At 34.8% G+C, this 22,995-nt stretch overlaps 1 protein-coding gene across 1 annotated transcript in view; it reads right to left on the bottom strand.

Annotated features, from left to right (window-relative positions):
• LOC145246560 (aquaporin-like) overlaps window positions 1-22,995 on the bottom strand; it is an 81,366-nt gene that overhangs the window by 6,130 nt on the left and 52,241 nt on the right. The window contains exon 2 of the mRNA XM_080108158.1: window positions 5,420-5,500. Coding sequence (XP_079964284.1) covers window positions 5,420-5,500 — 81 coding nt within the window. The remainder of the gene's footprint in view (window positions 1-5,419; window positions 5,501-22,995) is intronic.

Here is a 22,995-nt window from a genome sequence, read left to right as displayed (position 1 = left end):
AGGACGACCGCTCGGTATACTTTCAGTTTGGTTGCGAGTGTAATGCCTCTCCTCTTCCACACATTGTCTCTAAGTCTTCCAAATGCACTGCTCGCTGTGGAGATCTCAGAGTCATTTTCATCAAACCAGTCCTTGTGCTTCTTTTGCTTGGGTCCAATGATTTCGAGAGCGATGGAGTAGGTGGATTCTCTGAGGTGTGCCCACTGATCTTCGATAGTGTCCGAGATGGTGAGGGGGACAGATAGCTTGTCTTTGATTGCTTCCTGTAGCTCATGGATGACATCTGGACTTTTAAGTTTTTCCAGGTCAAGGCGCTTTGTGACTTTCTGGCCCTGAGGCCGCCTCTTGGGTTGGATGTAGAGGCACATTTTGGATATGATCAGGCGGTGGTCTGTCCAACAGTCGGCACCACACACAGCCTTGGTCAATCTTACGTCTCTCCTGTCCCTTGCCCTGATGATGACGTAGTCAATCAGATGCCAGTGGTGGGAGCGTGGGTGCATCCACGACGTCTTGTTACGGGTGGGTAGGCGGAACATGGTGTTGGTGATGGAAAGGTCGTGTGCAGCGCAAAGGCTGAGCAGCCGTAGGCCGTTGCTATTGCACTTGCCCACTCCATGGTGGCCAAGGACCCGGTCCCAAGTGGAATGGTCCATGCCAACGCGGGCATTGAAGTCGCCGAGGACGATGAGCTTCTCTCTCTGCGGAGCAGCAGAGATGAGGCTTTCCAGATCTTCATAGAACTGGTCCTTGGTATCTTTGGGGTTAGTCATGGTTGGTGCGTAGGCGCTGATCAGTGTGGCGGTTCTTGCCTTGTTAAGCGGGAGTTGCATCTTCATCAGCCGGTCATTGATGCCGTCCGGGATGCTAACCAGCTTCCTCACGTGCTCAGTCTTGATGGCGAAGCCCACGCCAGCCTCTCTGCGCTCCTCGCCGCTGCGTCCACTCCAAAAAAAGGTGTAGCCGCCACCTGACTCTGTCAGTTGACCCTTGTCTGAGAGGCGAGTCTCACTGAGGGCTGCGATGTCTACCTTATAACGGGCAAGCTCCCTTGCTACGAGAGCAGTTCATCTCTCGGGTCGGTCAGCTCTGGTGTTGTCGAGCAAAGTACGGACATTCCATGATGCTAAGGTAAGCACCAACCCTTTCTTTCTCATGTCTCGACCGCTGTGAGGGAAACCCCGCCAGCCGCACACACACACACACACACACACACACACACACACACACACACACACACACACACACACACACACACACACACACACACACACACTGTTCATATTTATTTTTATTTTCATAATTTTTCCGTAGTCAAAATTTGATTTAAAATACTAGAAACATTTTCAATTTACGCTTTTGTTTTACGGCATGTCAAACCTTTTTGATTTATTTAAAGTTGAATAAAATAATTTTCTATCGTTTTTATTATTCGGATTGCCGTTCTCATCTTGAATGTTATTCTTACAACGTTTTGATCGATATAACCTCCGACCTTCTTTAAGTACGTCTTGCTGAACTCGAGAATCTTTATGTCGAACTAAGGAATCTGTACGGAATTTCAAATGGAACCCTTTATTTAATTCACGATGGTAGATTTCTCTTGTTCTGTCAGCCATGACTAGGTAGAAGTCTGAAGTACTTCTTAATTGTATTCTTAGTATCGACTGTACTGAGGATTAAACTATCAACTTCCATAGAAGCCTGTCAATTTGAACTGATTATTTCTTAGCACTTTTATCCATTACTGCCACCCAAATTTCAGCGAGAAGTCAATGGTAAACGACTGTTGCGATAACGCACATTCATTTGCAAAAGTTATCGAAAGTTATGGAGAGTATTTAAAATATGAGAAGACTTTTCACGCAGACTCCAGGAAGCACCAGGATTGTTGTTATTGAGCAATCTCTGATGATGATCTGTGTGAGAACTAAAAAGTGCAAATAAAAATAAAAATTTTATAAAATTAAATCGATTTATTATTTTTATAGAATGAAATCGATTTATTATTTTTATAGGAGTAAATCGATTTATTATTTTTATGGAATGAAATCGATTTATTATTTTTATAGGATTAAATCGATTAATTATTTTTATAGATTTAAAATGACTTATTTTTTTTATAGAATTAAAGCGATTTATTGTTTTTATAAAATGAAATCGATTTATTATTTTTATAGGATTAAAGCGACTTATGATTTTTATAGATTTAAAATGACTTATTTTTTAGAATTGAAGCGATTTATTATTTCTAGTATTTTAATAAGGATGTTTTAATTTTCCTGTTGTTTATGAATATTCTAATTAAATAGAAACACGGTAGTTCCAAAAGTAATGCCTTCTATTTTTATTCCGCCCGAATGGATCAAAGGTGATTGCAAATTGTATTGTTATGATCACTGAAGTTATGCCCGATAACCTGAAAGTTTCATCTCTATTGCAGATATTGAGGGTGAAGACTCTAAGTACGCAATCCCTCTCATAGACGTGCGTCACAAGCAGAAATGCGTCATTGAATTCCTAGCAAAAGTGCATTAAGTGGTAACGATGTAGAAAAATAAATTCTGGAGCACAAAAAAAAAACAGCTCGTTTTAATGGTAACGCTTCCGACTTCGTAGCTTTTCAACTCTTTGAGTTAAAAAAATAGGAGGCTCTGCTTTTAGAACAACCCTCATATGACAAAACCCGTTCCGGACGTCCATGCACAGCCATCGTTCATCGCTTGCAAAAGTGCATTGAGAATGGTGAGGACTATAGTAGTTTGTAATTTGTAGTTTGTGTTATTCCGTCGGTTATTGACACAGCTGAGCTGGAGCTCCACTGCACCCAGGCTGTCCACTTCATACAGAGGTCCAGTCCACTAGACGATTGAGGTTGGGACTAGGGTAGCCTGGTGTTGGTGGCTGGTCAGGTATCTTTTCCTGCCAGATGTCCAGTTGTTTTTTCTTATTGCAGCCGGAATACAATTGAGTGATCTTGTTCCACTGTAGGTAAAGCTGTAATGGATGAAGGACTTGATCCTCTCTGTAGTCCCAGGTGTGATTTTTATATAGCACAGCCTTCCTTGACGCTGGTGGGTTCTTTCTGCTAGTGTTATGTTTGGGACCCTTACTTCCAAGATTTTCCATATGTAAATAATAATATATCGTCCTCTTCGGCGTTGTAGTGAATGCAGTTGCATCTCCTTCAGTAATTCATTTGGTCTACTCCACATATTTTGCTGGTGAATGTTCTGTAGGGTGCTTCTATTTTGCAGATTTCTGTTACTTTTTGTGGAGACCATAGTTGACAGCAGTATTCCAGCCTTGGAAGAACAAGGGATTTCCATAGTATGAGCATGCATCCACTGTTTCTACTCTTGAAGATTCCCAGTATTCATCCTTTTAGTTGTCTTGCAACTGCTGAGTGTCATCCATATGTTGTGTGAAGGTGGCATCTTTGCTCATATAAAACCCTAGACCCTTCATTACTTCCTTTGATATTATTTCTTGTTGGCCACACCAGCATCCAGATTTTTCCTTTATTAACGTATTGCAGTTGTTCAAATTTGTCTCTGTTTAAAGCCATGCTGTTGTCATTAGCCATTTTATAATGTTATTGAGGTCTTCTTGTAAAAGCTCTGCGTCATGTGGTGTGAAGATCTTTTTCATGTTTCGTGTGTCGTCAACGAAAAATGTTACTATGGCGTGTTCCAGGTCTCTATATGTGCCAGTACCATTATAAAAAAACAATAGAGGACGTAATACTGAACCTTGTGGTATGCCGCTTATAACTTACTTGCCTCTGATAAACTCCCTCGAATGGTTACTTTTGTGTCCTGTCCGAGAGGATGCTATGCACCCATGTATCACGTTTTCCACAAATTTAGAGCGAGCGAATTTTATGCAGGGGTATGCCGATGTCTACTTTGTCGAAAGCTTTTGCGAAATCTATATAAATTACGTCTACGTTATCTCCATCTTGAATATCATGTAGGATGTTCTCATAGTGAGATAGTAGCTGTGACAAGCAATCGGAATCCATGTTGTCCTTTGTTTTCCAGAAAGTCTACCATCTTATGTCGCACTGTTCTTTCGACAGTCTTTATTAGGTGTGATATTAACACTACTGGTATATGTAGAAAAATAAATTCTGACTCACAAAAGGTCGCTCGTTTTAATATTAGCACTCCCGTCTTTGTAGCTCTTCAACTTTTTGAGTAAAAATAAATAGGAGGCTTTACTTTGGGAATGCCCCTCTTATTTTGTTGATCATTTGTAGAAAGGTAATTAGTAGTGATGGGACGATTCCAATATATTTCCCAATTCCGTACTAAATTCTCGATTCCGATATAATTACTGATTCCGATTCCGATTCTTTGTAAATCTCTAAATATTTTACTATAAAAGTATTATTCTGTCTCTATTACTGTAAAAACACATCTTAAATGTGCCTATATTTTCTTATACGTAAAAACACATTTGTGATGAGGTGACCTAGAGATTTTAATCTTACTGGAAGTTTAAATCAATAAATATTTATTATTTTATTATTACTACAAGCAGTGGACGATGTTTCTTAAACCAAAATCAAATAAAAAAAGATAAGTTAAGGAATCGGTTTTGGCACCGGGAAATGGGCTCAAATTTTTCCCATTCTGATACCGATTCCGATACCCCAAAAAGCTCAGATTTTTCCGATTCCCAATTCCGATTTCGATTTCGATTAATCGTCCCAACACTAGTAATTAGTGAACGGTTCATATTTTCCTCATTATATTGCAGTGCCTTAAACTATCGCTTTAATCACGTCCATGATTTCTTAGCTGTTTCTTATAATAATAATTCTAATAATAATAATAATAATAATAATAATAATAAAAATAATAATAATAATAATTAGTGTTGACCAAGCGAAGATTCGACCAGGTGTGTACGGAAGAGCGTTGAAGACGTGCGTTGCGTGGAGAGAAATGATATGAGAACGCTACGATGGATGTGCAAAGTGGATGTTAGACAGGCTTATATCTCATGGCCATTTGAGGAAGATTAAATCTGGACAGTATAGGGAGATGAGTGCAGAACGGGAAGCTTCGATGCTATAATCACGTTGAAATAATGCCTGATAATTCTTGGGATAGTCGATGTTTAATAGTTGAGCTAGTAGGTTCAGTTCACAGCGAAATGGCAAGGAAATGATACAAATGCACCAAAGGGAAAGACGGATAAATAAAGACCTGGCCAGAGATAGGTTACTTTAGAAATCAATTTCTTAAAGCAGTCAAACACACGCCAGCATGTCAAACGGAGATTAAATTGATGATGATGATGATGATGATGATGATGATGATGATGATGATGATGATGATGCGTGTTCTACCTATCACAACACCCGTCTTTCTAAAATAATACAAAAGAATGGATGTTCAAAAATAGTTACCCATTGTGCGGTCCAGACACCCGAGATAACAGCAGGTCCAAATGCTCTAGCTGGGTTCATAGCTGCACCAGAAATGTTGATCTGTTAAAAAATGATAATAATAGGAAATAAGTTCAAAAATAAAGAAGATAAAGAAAAGAATCGTTAAATTAAAGAAGTTAAACACCATTGAACGTCGTCGATAGCAAAAAGGTGAGCATTTCAGAATAATAGGTGTTGTATATAATTTTTTTTCTCCCTTTTCTCATAAAATAAATTGAGCCTTAATATATTTAACATTACGACCTCTTATATCTAGCAACTGTGTCTACAGTTCATAATAATTGCTTAATAAGTTCAAGAGAGAATCCTATACATATCAAAATGTTAACATACATATATATATATATATATATATATATATATATATATATATATATATATATATATATATATATATGATGAAAATAATGGAGATAGTATTCCGACAAAATAGAGAAATAAAAAAGGAACGAACCGTATTATGTGTTCATCAACGTTTCGTCTTTATTTCGAGACTTCCTCGAAATAAAGACGAAACGTTGATGAACACATAATACGGTTTGTTCCTTTTTTATTTCTCTCTCTCTATATATATATATAAATAAGACGACAAGATTATGAAACGAAGCCACAGAACTATATATTGGTAGATGTAGAATGGATCATTTATTGAATAATTGAATACAAGCAAAATTTGGGGGATAGAAGGGACTCTTTATGCTAGGGCATTTCGAAGCCTAATGTTTCTCATCAGAAGAATAGAGAAGGTGCTAGGTAGCATGGGGAAGATGCGGCGTCTAGCGTAGGGTTCATTAGAGACGAAAAAGATTAAGAGGAATTATAGAATGTTCGGAGGAGCTTTATTGAATTCTAAATAAATAAAAGAGAAGCTTGTTATGTAGAGAATGATATATAAGATTGTATATTATCTTTAACATATTGTTGAGTTTAAAGGGTATATGTTTTAGGGTTAAAATTGGGGGTGTATTGTTGCTGCGTGGTAAAATTTTAACGGTTTATGGAGTGTTCTATTATCTATGGAGTGGTATTTTTGACAGGTGCAACCTAAACGGCAAGTGGCAATATAAAAACGCTTCTAATTTGATGTGTGTGTGTGGGGGGGGGGGGGAGAGGGTTAATGCAAGGTTGCAATATTGATTAGGTGTTATTCGGCAATATTTTTAAGTTTCTTCTCTTATGATATAGGGAATATAAAGGGGCGGTTGGAGGAATTGAACTTTCTCTCTTCCTCTTACGCATTAAGCTATATATATAAATGTATATGTGTGTCTGTGTATATATAATTTCCATAATGTGAAAGATTATATAATTTTTCCACAGAAGTTGTTTGGCTGTGGAAATAATTATATATATATATATATATATATATATATATATATATATATATATATATATATATATGAACAAATGGTTAATAAAACATGTTAAAAAACATCTTGAAAAAGAGTTAAAAACATATTTAATTTTAAAAAGGAAGCACAAGATAAGTGGATAGTTCTTAATCCGCGGAGTTTCGAAGAAATACTCTCCTTCTCATCAGAGGACAGGAATTAGCAAAATGCGGGATCGGATTTTGCATGTAAAAGTATTTAATGAAACCACAAGTAAGTCACAGATCTTACTTGGTTAAAAAAAAAGGGTGAGGTAAGGGGAATAGGAGATAAAGGAAAAAATGATAACAAAATTTCACATGAATGGATAGTCCAGTGAAGGGTAAAAAATCCAAGAATGGTAAAATCCAAACACCGTCGAATTAAAAAACTTCCAATCCAACAGGTAAAATCCAAATGGTCCAAAATGATCCAAAAGGCAGAATTCTTCCAAGGAAGAATTCTATCTTTTGAATCATGTTTTATTAACTTTTGGATGATGTTTTATTAAGTGTTTGCTCGTATTATAAGCTCTATATCCTATTTGGTTTTATCGAGCTTTTACATCTGGCTGAGATAAATTTATAAATATTAATTCTTTAATATTTATAATATACTTTAATTTAACCATCTTGGATCATTTTGGTAAATTTAATTGTAATTTTTATTATATATATATATATATATATATATATATATATATATATATATATATATATATATATATGGTGCCTCAGGCCGTAAGGCTTGGAAGAGTGCAATTTACACAGGAATCCATAGTTCTTCTGCATTCAACATCGCTCAGCTGCGAGAAACAAGAGAAAGGAATAGAGCTTCAGAGGGTTACAGAGCAACACGCACTCTTCACCCACACTCTTGTCTAGTCTGTGGTTTTCGTTCTTTTTTTATTAGCGGTTCTTAAATGCCAATCTAGATTCAAACACAGAGTTCATTAAATGGTAGTCGGAACCTCAAACGTTGAAATCGACAGGAGAGTTAATATATATGTATGAATATATATTAATGAGATGATATATGTGTGTGGATAATAAATACGTATTTATAATATGTATATATTCCAAGTTCCAAATTTTTATTGTTCTTACTAAACAGTTTTTTAAGTATATCAAAACGTCGGTACATTTTTTTATAAAAATTATGTTACGCAGAAACAATCAATTATTATTATTATGTCTATATGGGATGTTTTCGTGCGTATACTATTCAGAAAAATAGAAAAGTTTTGCTTAGAAAGAAATATGCCCGACAATATAATGTCAAAAAAAGAAATTTGAAAATTCCACAGAAGACTTAGCATCGCTTATTTATTTAAATAACTATCTTGGTATATCATGAAAAAAATTCGCTATTGCCATAATAATAATTGATTGTTTCTGCATAACGAAAAAACTCTTTAAAAATGTACCGAAGCTTTTATATGCTAAAGGAACTGTTTGGTAAGGAAAATAAATATTGTGGTCTAGGAATATAGCTATACTGGTATTCTGTTATATATATTTGTTGTTATATTTAGCAAATATTGAGCTTCTAAGCAAAAAGGATTGGTATAAGCAACGGGTGAAATATAATTGAAAATGCGTATTTTACAAAAAAAAAAAAAAAAAAAAAAAAAAACTTATATATATATTTATTTATCTATAAAATATAAAATTATATATATATAACTAAATATACAGTATTGAGGTGCTAGTCTAGCGACACTGATGAATTGTGATACAACGAAACAGTACTGTATGTCGATCACTACAATATATATATATACATATATACATATACATATATATATATATTGTAGTCATCGACATACAGTACTGTTTCGTTGAGCACTATACAAGTAGCGGACGGATGTTTGTTTAAATAGACATTCGGACGAGTTATTTGCGGGTGTCACTTCCGTGGTTAAGAGGTAGAGCTGCCGACTTTCAACACGACAGTTCTAGGTTCGATCCTTGGCTTGGGGGAGGTGCTAGTCTAGCGGCACTGATGAGTTGTGATACAACGAAACAGGACTGTATGTCGATGACTAAATATATATATATATATATATATATATATATATATATATATATATATATAATATAAAGCTGAACGTCTGTGTGTGTGTCTGGTCACGAATAGGCTCCTATATGGTTGACTATTATAGAAAACTGATTACATATAATGATAGAAGATGTATCGAGACACAGGAATGGGCATGTTTTATCTGGCATAATGCTGATTCATTAAAATTGTGGGGTCTGCGTCCACAAAGTATGGAAATAAAAAATTAAAAAATTTAAAAAAAAAAACGGTTACAAGTGTTTTTGATATAGATGTACATAATAATACTTTGATAAGTATGTTTTAACTTAAATAGGGATGATATAATAAAATTGTGGGGTCTGCGTTCGCGCCTGGCCCCCATAGAATAGAAATAGGCACAAACTTTAATAAAGACTTTCCATATTTATTTGCGTAAGTATACTTTGATAATTATGTTTCAGTGTATAATAAAATTATGGGATGTTCGTTCGCGTCTGACCTCCATAGAATGGAAATATGTCACAAAGTTTAACAAGGCTTTTTAATATAGATCCACAGAATATTGTGATAAGTGCTTCAGTGTGAACAGCTATGGTATAAGAAATCATGGAGTTTATCTATTTTATTTTTACTTTCATCATATTTTGCTTTGGTTTTGATACCCCCAAATTCGAAGCTATCCCTTTACAACCCTTCCTTTTCATAACCTATCATACTTTCATATATCAGAGTCCATTTTCTGTAGGCTGTTTTTGAACCCAGTCAACGACGGGTACTTTTGCTTATATATATATATATATATATATATATATATATATATATATATATATATATATATATATATATATATATATATATAATGCTACGTTTAAGCAAGGGCAGATATATATTCATATGCACACACGCACATATTCTGTGTGTAATTAACTTGGTTTGTTCCTTTTTTATTTCTCTATTTCGTCGTAATACTATTGCCATTATTCTCTCTCTCTCTCTCTCTCTCAGACACACACACACACACACGTGTGTGTATGTGTGTGTATATATATATATATATAACATATATATATTTATATATATTCATATAAGAATATACGTTCAATAAATTACGTTGAGAAACACTTTAGCAAGAGCTTAAAACATATTTATTACTCGGAAAGGAGACACACACAGAGAGTTAAAATTTTATAGCAGTTAAATTTCATTCAGAAATATATATTTTTTCAAAACGGAAATTTATTGTTTGGATAAATAATACAATTCAGAGTTTTTTTTCATAACATAGATTTTCCACGTAGGCTCATCTCTTCAGAGGAAAAATCATTAGTAAATATTAGGTCTAATTCTGAAATAATTTTGATATATCTATATATATATATACACACACACATACACACATACGCATCTATATATATATATATATATATATATATATATATATATATATATATATATATATATATTCCAAAATGAGATCAATCAACAATATGATCAAATAGCTAAATCTATAGAGAGATTTCGGCATATCAAAACATTTTTCAGATTTCAAATCAAGAACATACGCTAAGGTATCATTGTTTTCAAAGAAGCATTTATTTTAGGTCATAGAATGAATCCCAAATTTATAAACGTCGATTCGCATAAAAAATCAACTATTTTTTTTTTTTTTTGCAATTCACAGTTAGCTGAGAAATGGCTGGCTAGTTCACTCAATCATAAATTATGACTAATTAGAAGAATTGAATGTTTTTAAATTCCAAACGTATATTGCTCCAGAAACCACCGATACGAATGGCTAATCAACAAATAATTGTAAATATATTAACGAAAAGAAAGGTTATTCCGAAAAAAAAGGATCTTTTTAGCTGTTAGTAGCGTAACAAATTTACTGTAAACTAATGACTATAATTTAATCGATTATCAAAATTCGGTGTTTAATTAGCAGGGCATCTGACGTAAACCACTGACGTCCAGCTATCGAATCCCATTACGTCTAGCCACACTGACGAGTCTCGAAAATATGAAAATATCTTTGAATGAGTGTATATGTATGTGTGTGTATTTTTATTTATGAATAATAGGTTGCAAGTGAAAGTGGTGTGGGAATGTTCCCGGTCCAATCCAAGTGAGATATCATTGAGCGTGAGATAATAATTAACACGTGTATTCGCTTTTAAGATGGCGACAATATTCGCTGATTATTATAAAAGTAATCAGCTTTTTCTTTCCAAGAAAAAAAGAAAGAAAAAAGAAAAAAAAAACGTACACCGTGTTCAATTGTTCAAGGGTTTTCATTGTGGCACGGTGAAAAATTCCAAAAGATCCCACAGTTATTAACAGCAAACATAATTATTATTGTTCGGTGGAAGAAACACGGCGCCTCTCTATTCTTCATTATCACGTTGAACATTGAATCCGATAGCAAGTCTTAAAACAATTAAAAATTAACAAACTATATATATATATATATATATATATATATATATATATATATATATATATATATATATATATATATATATATATAAGTGAGACTATGTACTTGAGGACACTTTTCCACTTATATACTGAACGAATTTTTTATCTACAGTTTTGAAATTTGGTATATAGGGTATTCTGACACGTAGAAAATTTTCTATTAGGTTTTCATCCGGGGAAGGGGCTGCTCAGGGGTCAAAATTGAAATATTGATAGTTGGGAGTCATCAAACAAGCCAAAAACTTGTGAAAAATTCTTGGTAAAATTATTTATTGCAAGAAATAGATCTACATAACAATTAAACGACCCAGATGTAAGCGTGGCACAGAAAATAACAGACACGCTATCGTATATAGATATTAGATACACGCATGTGAGAATTAACAGGTTACAAACGCATCACTTAGAATCAATACCAACCTCAAACGTTGGTTTACTTTTCTTATCTCGTTTTAAAATCTTGACGCTATATTTATCTGTTATAAATAACACCTTTATTTGACTGCTATGCTTAAGCATACATCACCAATTCATTTCTAAGGGCGGGGTAATTTCATATGCAACAAATTTAAGCTGTCAAGTTCCTGCTAGTCTTGACTCTTGCTTAACGAGCCATCCTCATACTAAGGCACTTCTCCTTTTCAAGATCATCAGAAACTTTTCCTTACAAGTGACTTTATATTCGGCTATTACTCCAAATTCGTTGTCTGTCATCAATACAATTCAAGTTATTAGTCGCGTGCAAGCGACTTTATAAGTCACTCCGTCGGCCCGTCGGTCGGTCTGTCGGTCTGTTGATCTGTCGGTCTTTCCGTAACACTTTTGTGCTTGGCCTTTTTGGTTAAGATCAAAGGTCTGTTATTAATAGATGCTGTTCTTAGCTTTTAAAGCTTTTCTCGACCTTTTGGCCAAGATCAAAGTGTACTTTAAACATCTGCTTAAAGTAAAGATCAGATGCGATTGGAAGAGGTTGCCTCGAGTGGCCTTTGACCAGAGGTGAGTGCATGACGCTAGCTTGTGCATCCGACGAGACGCCAAGTTTGAATTCGTGTTACCACCATAAGCATGGCACACGCGGTACTGGGTCCTATGGAGCCCATCCCGCTAGGTTAGACAAATAAAAAGTAAAGAGACTCTTGACTGGTGGTACAAATAAGATCCTGTCCCCCAATTGTTTGTTTATTGGCACTAGAGAACCTTCTGAGGCTACCCCCCCCACTCTTTTTTGTTTTATCACCCCCTAGGCAACCTCTACTCGAAGGTCGCCGCCTACACCCCCCATCTTCCCCTTTTTTGTTTTTGATAATTATTTATTTTTCCTCCCTACACCCGATAAGAATTCTTCCCAATCCCCACTAGGGATCTTCCCGCTTGTTTTCTGTGCCCCGGAAAACAGTTGGTGATCTAACTTTCTAGGTTAGCTCAGAGAGGGACCTTACTAACAATGCACTAGGCAATTTTATTTTTTGTATATTTTTTTCTGCATCCCCCACTCCCCAACACGAACTGCTTCTTTTCCAAATTTAAGAACTTTTTATTTTCCAATGAATTTAACTTTTTTTACACACACACACACACACACACACACACACACACACACACACACACACACACACACACACACACACACACACACACACACACACACACACACACATTTTAATAAAAACATTTTTTTTTTAATTTGCACACACACACACATATAGAAATTGTATATATATCCTTTCGTGAAAAAAAAAACGCTGGGGTTTTCATTAGTTAGTTTAGAGTCCACAGAGTGAATGAAGTATTGTGGTAAATGTTGCCAGTCAAGAGTAAAGTCGCCACAGACTCCATTTTTACTTTAGTTACAAAGACCCTGCAACACTCCCCTCCCCAGATCTTATAGGGCCTTGTGCTTAAATTTGTTTTGTCTTTTGGAGATTTTACTTTTTAAAATTTTTTAATTTTATATTGAAATTTTTTTAATTGTAATTTTTTCTTTAAACGGAATAAATTAAATATGAAGTGTAGTATCTGTTCCGGCAGATACTGCAAGCAAAGTTGTCCTCGACGGTCATACATCTAAACAATATGACATAAATGCGGGAGTACCTCAGGGGTCTATCATTGGACCTCTATTATTCCTGATATTCATAAATGACCTCCCTGATAAAATTGTTTCGGAGATGGGTATATTTGCCGATGACACCACTCTCTATAACAGATATGAGGGGAAAACAAATGAACACATATCCAAGGAAATAGCAGAAACACTAGAGGATGACTTTCAATCCGTAGTGGAATGGGGACAAAAATGGTTGGTCACATTCAATGCTGCTAAGACTAAGCTTGTTTGCTTCAATAACTACAAGAAACCTTCTCTACCACCAATAGCAATGGCTAAGAACACATTACCTGAAAGTACTTCTTTTAAACTCCTCGGCCTAACGTTTACAGGGAATATGAACTGGAATAGATACATTGAGAGCATTGCCAAGGCTGCTGCAAGGAAGGTTGGCTCCCTCTACCGTGCTAGAAAACTACTTACGCCTGACAGTATCCTATACCTCTATAAGGCAACCATTCGCCCATGTATGGAGTACTGTTGTCACATCTGGGCTGGTGCATCTGCTTCTTGTCTCTCGCTCCTGGACAGGGTTCAAAAGAGAGTCGCCAACCTGATAGGTCCTGAACTGTCATCTAGGCTTCAGCCTCTGTCCCATCGACGAGATGTTGCATCCCTCTGCCTGTTCTACAAATACTTCAATGGTGAATGCTCTGACGAACTGCAAACACTTGTACCTCCCCAACGTAACTACCCCTGACAAACCCGACAAGCTACTAAGTCTCATCCCTTTACAGTAGAGATCCCTAGGTACAAGAAAGCCTTTTACTCCAATAGTTTCTTCCCCAGAACTGCGGGTCTTTGGAACTCACTTCCGGGATTCTGCTTTCCCAACTGCAACGATTTATTTTTTGGCCACTTTTTCGAATCTGTGTGTATAATAATACAAACCCCTAAAAACATGTCTAGTTAGGTAGAAAAGTAACTTATCTTGCCTTTGATAACATTTATTTGTTATATATTTGTTTTTTTGACAACTTTTTCGAATCTATGTGTACGGTAATGCAAACCCAAAACTTTATTTAACTTGAAAATAATATTTAAAATACACGAGCGTACACTGCAAAAGCACCCTTATTATTATCATAATAATAATAATAATAATAATAATAATAATAATAATAATAATAATAATAACCGGTGTAGATGGCATCGACTGGCGCCACACCACACCAACTAGTTGTGAAGGGTCAGGGAGGATGGAAAGTGGGTTCCCTCTATCGTGCTAGAAGACTACTCATACCTGAGAGTATTCTGTACTTCTACAAAGCCACTATTCGCTCATGCATGGACTATTGTTGCCACGGCTGGGCTGGCGCATCTACCACTAGTCTCTCCCTCTTAAATAGGGTCCAGAAAATAGTTTTCAATCTAATAGGTCTCACTTTGTCAACTAAGCTCCAACCCCCGTCCCGTCGCCGAAATGTTGAATCTCTGCACCTGTTTTACAAGTATTTTAATGAAATGTGCTCGGATGAACTCGTTGCACTTGTACCCTCTTCGACGAACATATCCTCAACAAACCCGCTAAGCAACAAAATCTCACCCCTTCACTATTAAGGTTCCTAAATGCCAGAAAGCTTCCTACTCTAATAGTTTCTTCCCTCGAACAGCTAGACTTTGGAATTCCCACTACCCACTACCCACTTCCCTGACTGTACTGATATGCAGAAGTTTAAATGTAACGTAAACTATTATCTTGTTAATCTTTCCTAGGAATGGTCTCAAATAATTGCCTCTTACATCCAAGTGGCGATATGTCTTGTTAGAGGTGAACGTGAGTAAAAAAAAAAAAATGTGAGAGATCATCAATAGCGATCATCTAAAAAATACAAGTGATTTTTAAGATCAGTTTTATAATAAATGTGACAAAATAACCCAGTTTTGTATGATAATAGTTTCGATACTCTACACGAGAGTGACTGCCTGAAACAGGGGTTGCACAATCACCATCTTCATCTCTTCTGAACAGGTGTTGCTTGAGTCCAGTGACAAAGAGAAATCCGGTACGATTGTAAGCAATGATGAGTAAGCAAAGACAGACTTGTGTTGTTTTGGCATTTTTTTTCTCAGGTTTGAGAATCTTTATTTCTTTGTCTCCACATGCGAACAATGTTTAGACACAAGGTTGTTTTTTTTTGTTGGGAAAGGGACACTATGGATGGAACGAAAATAAAAATAGTCCCAGTTAAGAAGGATTTCTCTTCCAGAACATATACGACAATTCGATTCCAAACCGATGACTAAGAAGGCATTGAAGTCTAGTCGGCCTTAGTTGAGCATATTGAAAAGTGATACACGAATTACCATTAGCATATAAGCGACGCTCTTTGTGTAAACAAATCGAGCGGAAGTATTTCGGACGATGTCAAAACATCGTTAAATTCACTACTCGTTCAGCAGCCGCCAATAGCGTAATGGTTAGGAGCTATGACTGCCGTACAGACGGTCGGGTTTAAATCCTGGCTTGAGGTAGTTGTCTGTCTAGCCGCACTGATGAGCTGTGAAACAGTGAAACAGTACTGTAGTGGTGAGTCACTGGTGAGAAATGGAAAAAAAAAAAACGTTTACAAAGATTTTTGAAATAGATATACATAAGAATACTTTGATAGGGATGGTATGATAAAATTGTGGGGTCTGCGTTCGCGCCTGTACTCCATGGAAATATGGCACAAACTTTAACAAAGACTTTTTCATATTTATCTGCGTAAGTATACTTTGATAATTATGTTTCAGTTTGAAGAAATATGGTATAATAAAATTATTGGGTGTTCGTTCGCGCCTGACCTCCACAGAATGTAAATATGTCACACTGTTTAACAAAGTTTTTTTAAAAGGGACGAGGGTCCACAATAACACCTTAACTTTAATCTTAATTCACGTTAGCTTTTATTTATTTTTTTGAGTTGAATCATATTGTGTCGAATAAATTCACCTCATAAATTAACGTTCTTATTAAAGTGAAAGCCAAATAAATCGGAACTTTAGACAATTCTCGACACAAATTTTGCATAACTCTGTTTTTTTCCTTCTCCACTTGCACGTGGCACTCTTTCGATAATAGATAAATAGATAAATAAGAAAAAATAAGAACGTTACTTGTTATCCTGTCAAAAGAAGGAAACATCCTGCTCACGTGATTAGTGTCTTTTTAAAAGCATTTACATAACCTTTTTATTTTTATTTATATATCTGTTTAAGCTTTTTTTTGTCAGGGTAATAGAAGGAATTCAGTTTATTACAACCCTTTCTGCGTGTTCTTTACATTACAATAGTAAAACCCTGAATTCGACGGCGCAATACTACACTATACTATACGGCGCAATACTATACTATACTAATACTGTAAAACTGAAACGAACATGTCCTGCTTTAAAAGAGCGCCATTTTCTTCTTATTCATATTTATATCGATTCTTTGCTTTAAAAAAACTAAAGTAATTACGTGTTTACTTTTTTAATATCCCATTTTTCTGTTTCGGATTATTTTACTAAAGTAAGTAAAGCTTCATTATTTTTCAAAACTGTTTTTGTTTCTTTATTTTTCGATATATCTTCGATATTATTTAGTAAGAGTGTTTAGCAGAAAAGCCAACAAACGACTACTCGAAAAAATAAATGTTACCATAGTCAATAAAAGTTCAGTTCATGTTTTCTTTTGTTTTGAAATAGTTTTTAATGCTCTTTACTTGAAATAATTTCAACGAACCGAAATTAAAACGAAATTTTAGGCGATAACTACTTAAATGAATTTTTATATAAACTACACATGCCATAATCGAATATTCCTCAAGCACAAAATAACGAAAAACATTAAAATATGTTTATAAATATTCCTTACGTTGATGGAACTCTCTTAAATTGTTAACACAGAATGCTCAGGTGTCCCTCCTTCAAATTGAAAAGGGACTCTCCATTTCAAAGTCGCTGCTATTTTAATTTTTTTTTAAACCGGTTCGGGAATTAAAAAAAAATTTTTTTTTACAAACTACTTAAAAATACAAAACAATAAACTTTTCTAGCATAAAAGTAACTTTTATTGACTATGGTAACATCTATTTTTTGTATATTTATAATATTATATATATATATATATATATATATATATATATATATATATATAGCATTTTCTCTTTGTAAGGAAACATCATTTTGTTGGTCACTCTTGACTACGAATGGAAACAAACGAGATATAAAAAATATATTTTCGCGAACATTATCTTTATTTTCATCATATTTTGCTTAGTGTAAAATTTTGGAGTATCAAAGCCTATCTGTTTACAACCCCCTCTTTTTCATAAGCTATCATACTTTAATCAATCACAGTCCATTTTTTTTTAACCCAGTCAACGATGGGTACTTCTGCTAGTATATATATATATTAAGAAAACTCTTAATATTGAAAAATTATTCAAATTTTCCAAAAAACATTATGAACCTATAAGAAAGGAGTACAAAATTTTTATTGTCTGACAAGAAATACAAATAAACAAGAAAGATATTATTCCGCGGATTTACGAAAAATGCAATTCTTCTCACCAAAGGAAAGAGGTTTACAAAATATGCAATAAATTTTGCATTGAAAGAAACTAGGAATATTAAATTAATCATACTTGCATCAAAAAGTTATTAAACAGTTAGTGACAGTTTATAGGGATTCAAAAGATACGTTAGAAGAGCTAAATATGTTTTTATTATTTCAAACTCGGGAGTATTTGCTTAAGTCATTACAAGATTGTTTCTATAGACGGGATGAACAAACTATCCAGCCTATGTCATCAGACAATTTAATTTGGCTTAAATTGTCTGATGACATAGGTTGGGTACTTTGTTTATCCCGTGTATAGAAACAATCTTGTAATGACTTAAGCAAATACTCTCGAGGTTGAAAGGAACACACACACACACACACACACACACACACACACACACACACACACACACACACACACACACACACACACACACACACACACAATCCGATCTTAAAAATAGTCTTTTTCTTAAAATAAAAAAAGAATAATTTTTGTAGGGGAATATTTTAAGTTTCACCGACCAGTATAAAATAAAATATTCCCTTGCAAAAATTCTTCTTATTATTTATAACATAAGAAAGACTATGTTTAAGATTGTCAAGTCCAAATATCAGCTAACATGGTATTGTAAACAAACACTGACGGAATTGGATGAACGACATTATGATTAACGTTTTTGTTTTATTTTATATATTTTTTTGCTAAATAGTCCATCGGGCATATTATTCCTCGCAATATATAATAAGCAATAGAGGATTAATTCTATATGATTCTATATGAATTAAAATATCATGTTTCTATATGAATTAAAATATCATGTTTAAGCGTATTTCACGACCGGGCAACGCCGAGCGGCCAGCAAGTATATATATATATATATATATATATATATATATATATATATATATATATATATATAAGTAAGGTATATGGATTCATACTTTTACCAAGTGAAAGTGATTAAGTAGCCCTGACAGAACTAGAACCCGGCACACCTAGTCCACAGTGTACGCCCCTTCTATAATTGTGATTACATTATTTCGACCTACATAGCAGCCTCTTCACGCTTCTATTATATTGCGCCCAATTCATTGAAACTGCGCCAGACACTTATAAAACAGAAGAAAAAAAAAACTATTATAATTTTAAATCGTGCCAAAACTGTAAACTCGATGGAAGATTCTATTTTAAACTCGAGACTAATTTAGACACACACATAAAATGAAAAACTAATCTTCAGATTTGTATTATTTAGATTTTTCGGACAACTGTTCTCATCTTCAGTGTTATTTTCACAACATTTCAGACAATGTAACCTCCAACCTTCTTCAAGTGTATCTGGTCGAACTCCAATCTCTGCCCCCCCCTCTCCAATCTTTTATGAAAAACACCCGTCTAGCTGAATCCACTGTCAAAACGTAGATTCCATGAACAAAGCTTCTTTCTTAGAAGTGCACGCCTGTGGAACTCTGTTCCGTCTGCCTGACTTTAACTTGGATGTCTTCAAGTCCAACGTAAACAAATTCCTGATGAATCGCCCCCTTAAGTAGACACTTTATTAAATATCCACACTAACGTATTGTACTTACAAAAACCCTTATCCATGAGTGGCTTCCGGGCCTTGATAAGTGGTGACCACCTTGTAAAAAAAAAAGAATCTTTTTTTTTTACATAGGCATCACCACATTATCAAGGCCAAGAGGCCACTCAAGGATAAGGGTTAAAGAGTGTACAGTAGAAATTGGACAATATAGTAATCATTAGTAATGAAAATTTGTTAAATTTGATAACTTATATGGAACGTCTCATCAAGAACTTATTTACGTTAGACTTGAAGACAACCATATTGTAGTCAGCCGGAAAGCAGGAAAACGGAAGGCAATTCCACAGGCGTGCAGTTCTAAGAAAGAAGCTTTGTTCATGGAATCTACGTTTAGGTTTAGGCACAGATAAAGAGTGGGGGAAATTATTGATAGTGTTTACAGCTAGACGAGTGTTTCTTGTGAAAGATTGGCGAGGGGGCACCATAGATTGAAGCTCAGTCGAACACTTTCCATAAAAATAACGATACATCAGAGACAAACTCGCAACATCTCTTGGAGGTCAGGTATGAACGAACACCCCATAATTTTATTATACCATATTTCTTAAAACTGAAGTATAATTATCAAAGTATACTTACACAGATAGATATAAAAAGTCTTTATTAAAGTTTGTGCATATTTCCATTCCACGGAGGCCAGGCGCGAACGCAGGCCCCACAATTTTATTATACCATCCCTATTTAAGTTAAAACATACTTATCAAAGTATTCTTATGTACATCTATATAAAAAACATTTGTAAACGTTTTTTTTTAAAATTTTTTTTATTTCTATACTTTGTGGACCAGGCGCGAACACAGACCCCACAATTTTAATGAACCACCGTTCTGCGAGATCAAACATGCCCATTCCTGTGTCTCGATACATCTTCTATCATTATACGTAATCAGTTTTTTTAAATAGTCAACCATATAGGAGCCTATTCGTGACCACACACACACACACACACACACACACACACACACACACACACACACACACACACACACACACAAGCACACACACACATTCAGCTTTATATTATAGATATATACGCACCTGCCTAAAAAATCAGCGTTACCCGTTAAACGCCCATTTCTCTTTGTATTGGTTGAACGTCTCATCTGTAACCTCGTTTCGAATGCTTCAACCGTTATCGCTCACAAATGCAAATTTAAGCACGGTAAATAAAAAGAACACCGTTAAAATATGAATATAAAATGAACTCCATTATGGCGGCGGCGATGACTAAATTATTCAGGTCAAGTGTAATGAAAAGCTTTACGGTGTTTTTTCTTAATTGAACAAACACGATAAAAAGATGACGTCTTCGATGTGACACAAAGCACAAAAGACGAACGTTCTTTTTTACTTTCTCATTGCTTTAACGTTGGCTGCGCTCTACAGGCGTTTCATACCTTTCTTTAAAACTCATCTTCAGTGGGTTTTGTTCTGATGGTGAAGATGTGGCATGAGCTTGTGAAGTGGAGGAAAGAAAGACACAACCGATATGGTTGCGGGGCGGCTGCATTCTAGCCCCGCAAAATAGCTTCAACAATTTTGTCGCCATTCCCAGGTAGAAAAGCCACAAGTAATTGACAAAAAACTAACCGCATTCTCAAGGAGAGAAGGTAAACCCTGGGAGGGTGCGTCTCCTACGATTGAACAAAACAATACCTCAACTCAACAGGAGAAGCTGATTCAATAGACTGACATCTTGTGCCAATGCCTATAAAATGGATTGTTTCATATTATGTCACCAGGCTGACACTCCAAATTATTTAAACATTTTAGTCAGTCTCAATTTTTTTCTTATAATTTAACAAATTCTTTATGCCGACAAAGCGAAGGCGCGCTTTGTCGGCATAAAGAATTTTTTAAATTATTATACTTGCTTGGAGATACAGAGTGACCCCCCCCCCAAAAAAAAACGGGCCCCAACTCTAATTAGGCACCGTCTCTTAGTGTTTTGTCCGAATGAAATGAAACTTTGGTCATAACTAGTTTATTATATTCAAAGCATCACATAAAAACACTAGGGTCTTTGGCCTTTTTTTCTCCGTTCTACAGAATATGTTCTAGATGGCCTCCATTTAGCTTTTTTTTTTGGGGGGGGGGTCACCCTGCATATTTCAATCGTTCTTATAACCTCTCCACCTCAATTGTACATATATTTTATATTATTGTATGTATATTTTACACGAATTCGCTTTCGGTTTTTATTTCGTATATCTCCGTGTATTTGCTCTTGCGTGACAATTTAATTTGTTTTTGTTTGTATCTTTTAAAATATCAACGATTAACTCCTGATAAGTTTGTTATGAAAGGGGCCCCTAGGGGTTTTTCGTATACTATTTTCAAAGCGCTGTATCGTTTTTATACCGTTAAAAAGTTATATATATATATATATATATATATATATATATATATATATATATATATATATATATATATATATAGTCGTGGAAGTTTTTAACCTTTAAAACTATACCAAAAATTAAAAAAAAAATTTTTTTTTTATCATTCGTTAGAAAACTATTTAGTCAGTAAGTCATTTAATTACCTGCAATGACTGCTCTCGAATTTACTATAGTACTACTACTAATTTATTTTTTAAGGGATCATCAGTTGTTTACCATGAAACACTGTTTCAAGGATTTAATATATATATATATATATATATATATATATATATATATATATATGATTGTTCATACACACATGTATTGATTAAATTAAGTGAAACTGTATGGCCAGTCTAACAATTATACCTTAAGTTGTTTCAGTTTAAGTCTATCCGTTACTTCTCTGCATTGTTCTGCCTTCTATAAATCTAAATTTCCTTTATATATACATTAGACAATGCTTTAAGCAAATTACTTTAACTTCTTATGTGCAAATAATTTCAGAACTCAAATGAATTCTTTGCATCCCGGGCAACGATAGTTTTGTATCATAGAGAGGCAACACCGGGTAGCCCTACTAGTCGTATGAGAATTTCTTCCCACGTTACATAAGATTTTTGTATATAATATGGCATTCAAGTTTCATTTAAAAAGTCTGTTCAACCATTCAATAATTTTGAAAAATGTTTACACAAGAAAAAAAAAAGCAAGTGGGTTATCTAATCACATGAATTACTTCTCACAGAGAAAATGAACGTCACACATTCGTGCGTTTTATGATTATGGCTTTTCATTATGACTGTCGTTATATATTAGTCATTATAGAAAACGAGAAAAAATACCCGTCACAGAACGGGTAAAACTTAATGCCCCGGGCAGAACAGATTTGCACCACTTATCTCTGTCTTTACTATTATGTAAAAGTCACTTTGTGTGTGTGTGTATGTGCGTGTGTATGTGCGTGTGTGTGTGCATGTGCGTGTGTGTGTGTGTGAGTTCCTTTCTCATAGGTTCC

This window comes from Euprymna scolopes, chromosome 24 (assembly GCF_053919585.1).
Source record: "Euprymna scolopes isolate OS-2025 chromosome 24, ASM5391958v1, whole genome shotgun sequence".
Classification (NCBI taxonomy): Eukaryota; Metazoa; Mollusca; class Cephalopoda; order Sepiida; family Sepiolidae; genus Euprymna; species Euprymna scolopes.
Note: the sequence above shows the minus strand (reverse complement) of the source record. Positions and strands in the feature narration are given on the sequence as shown.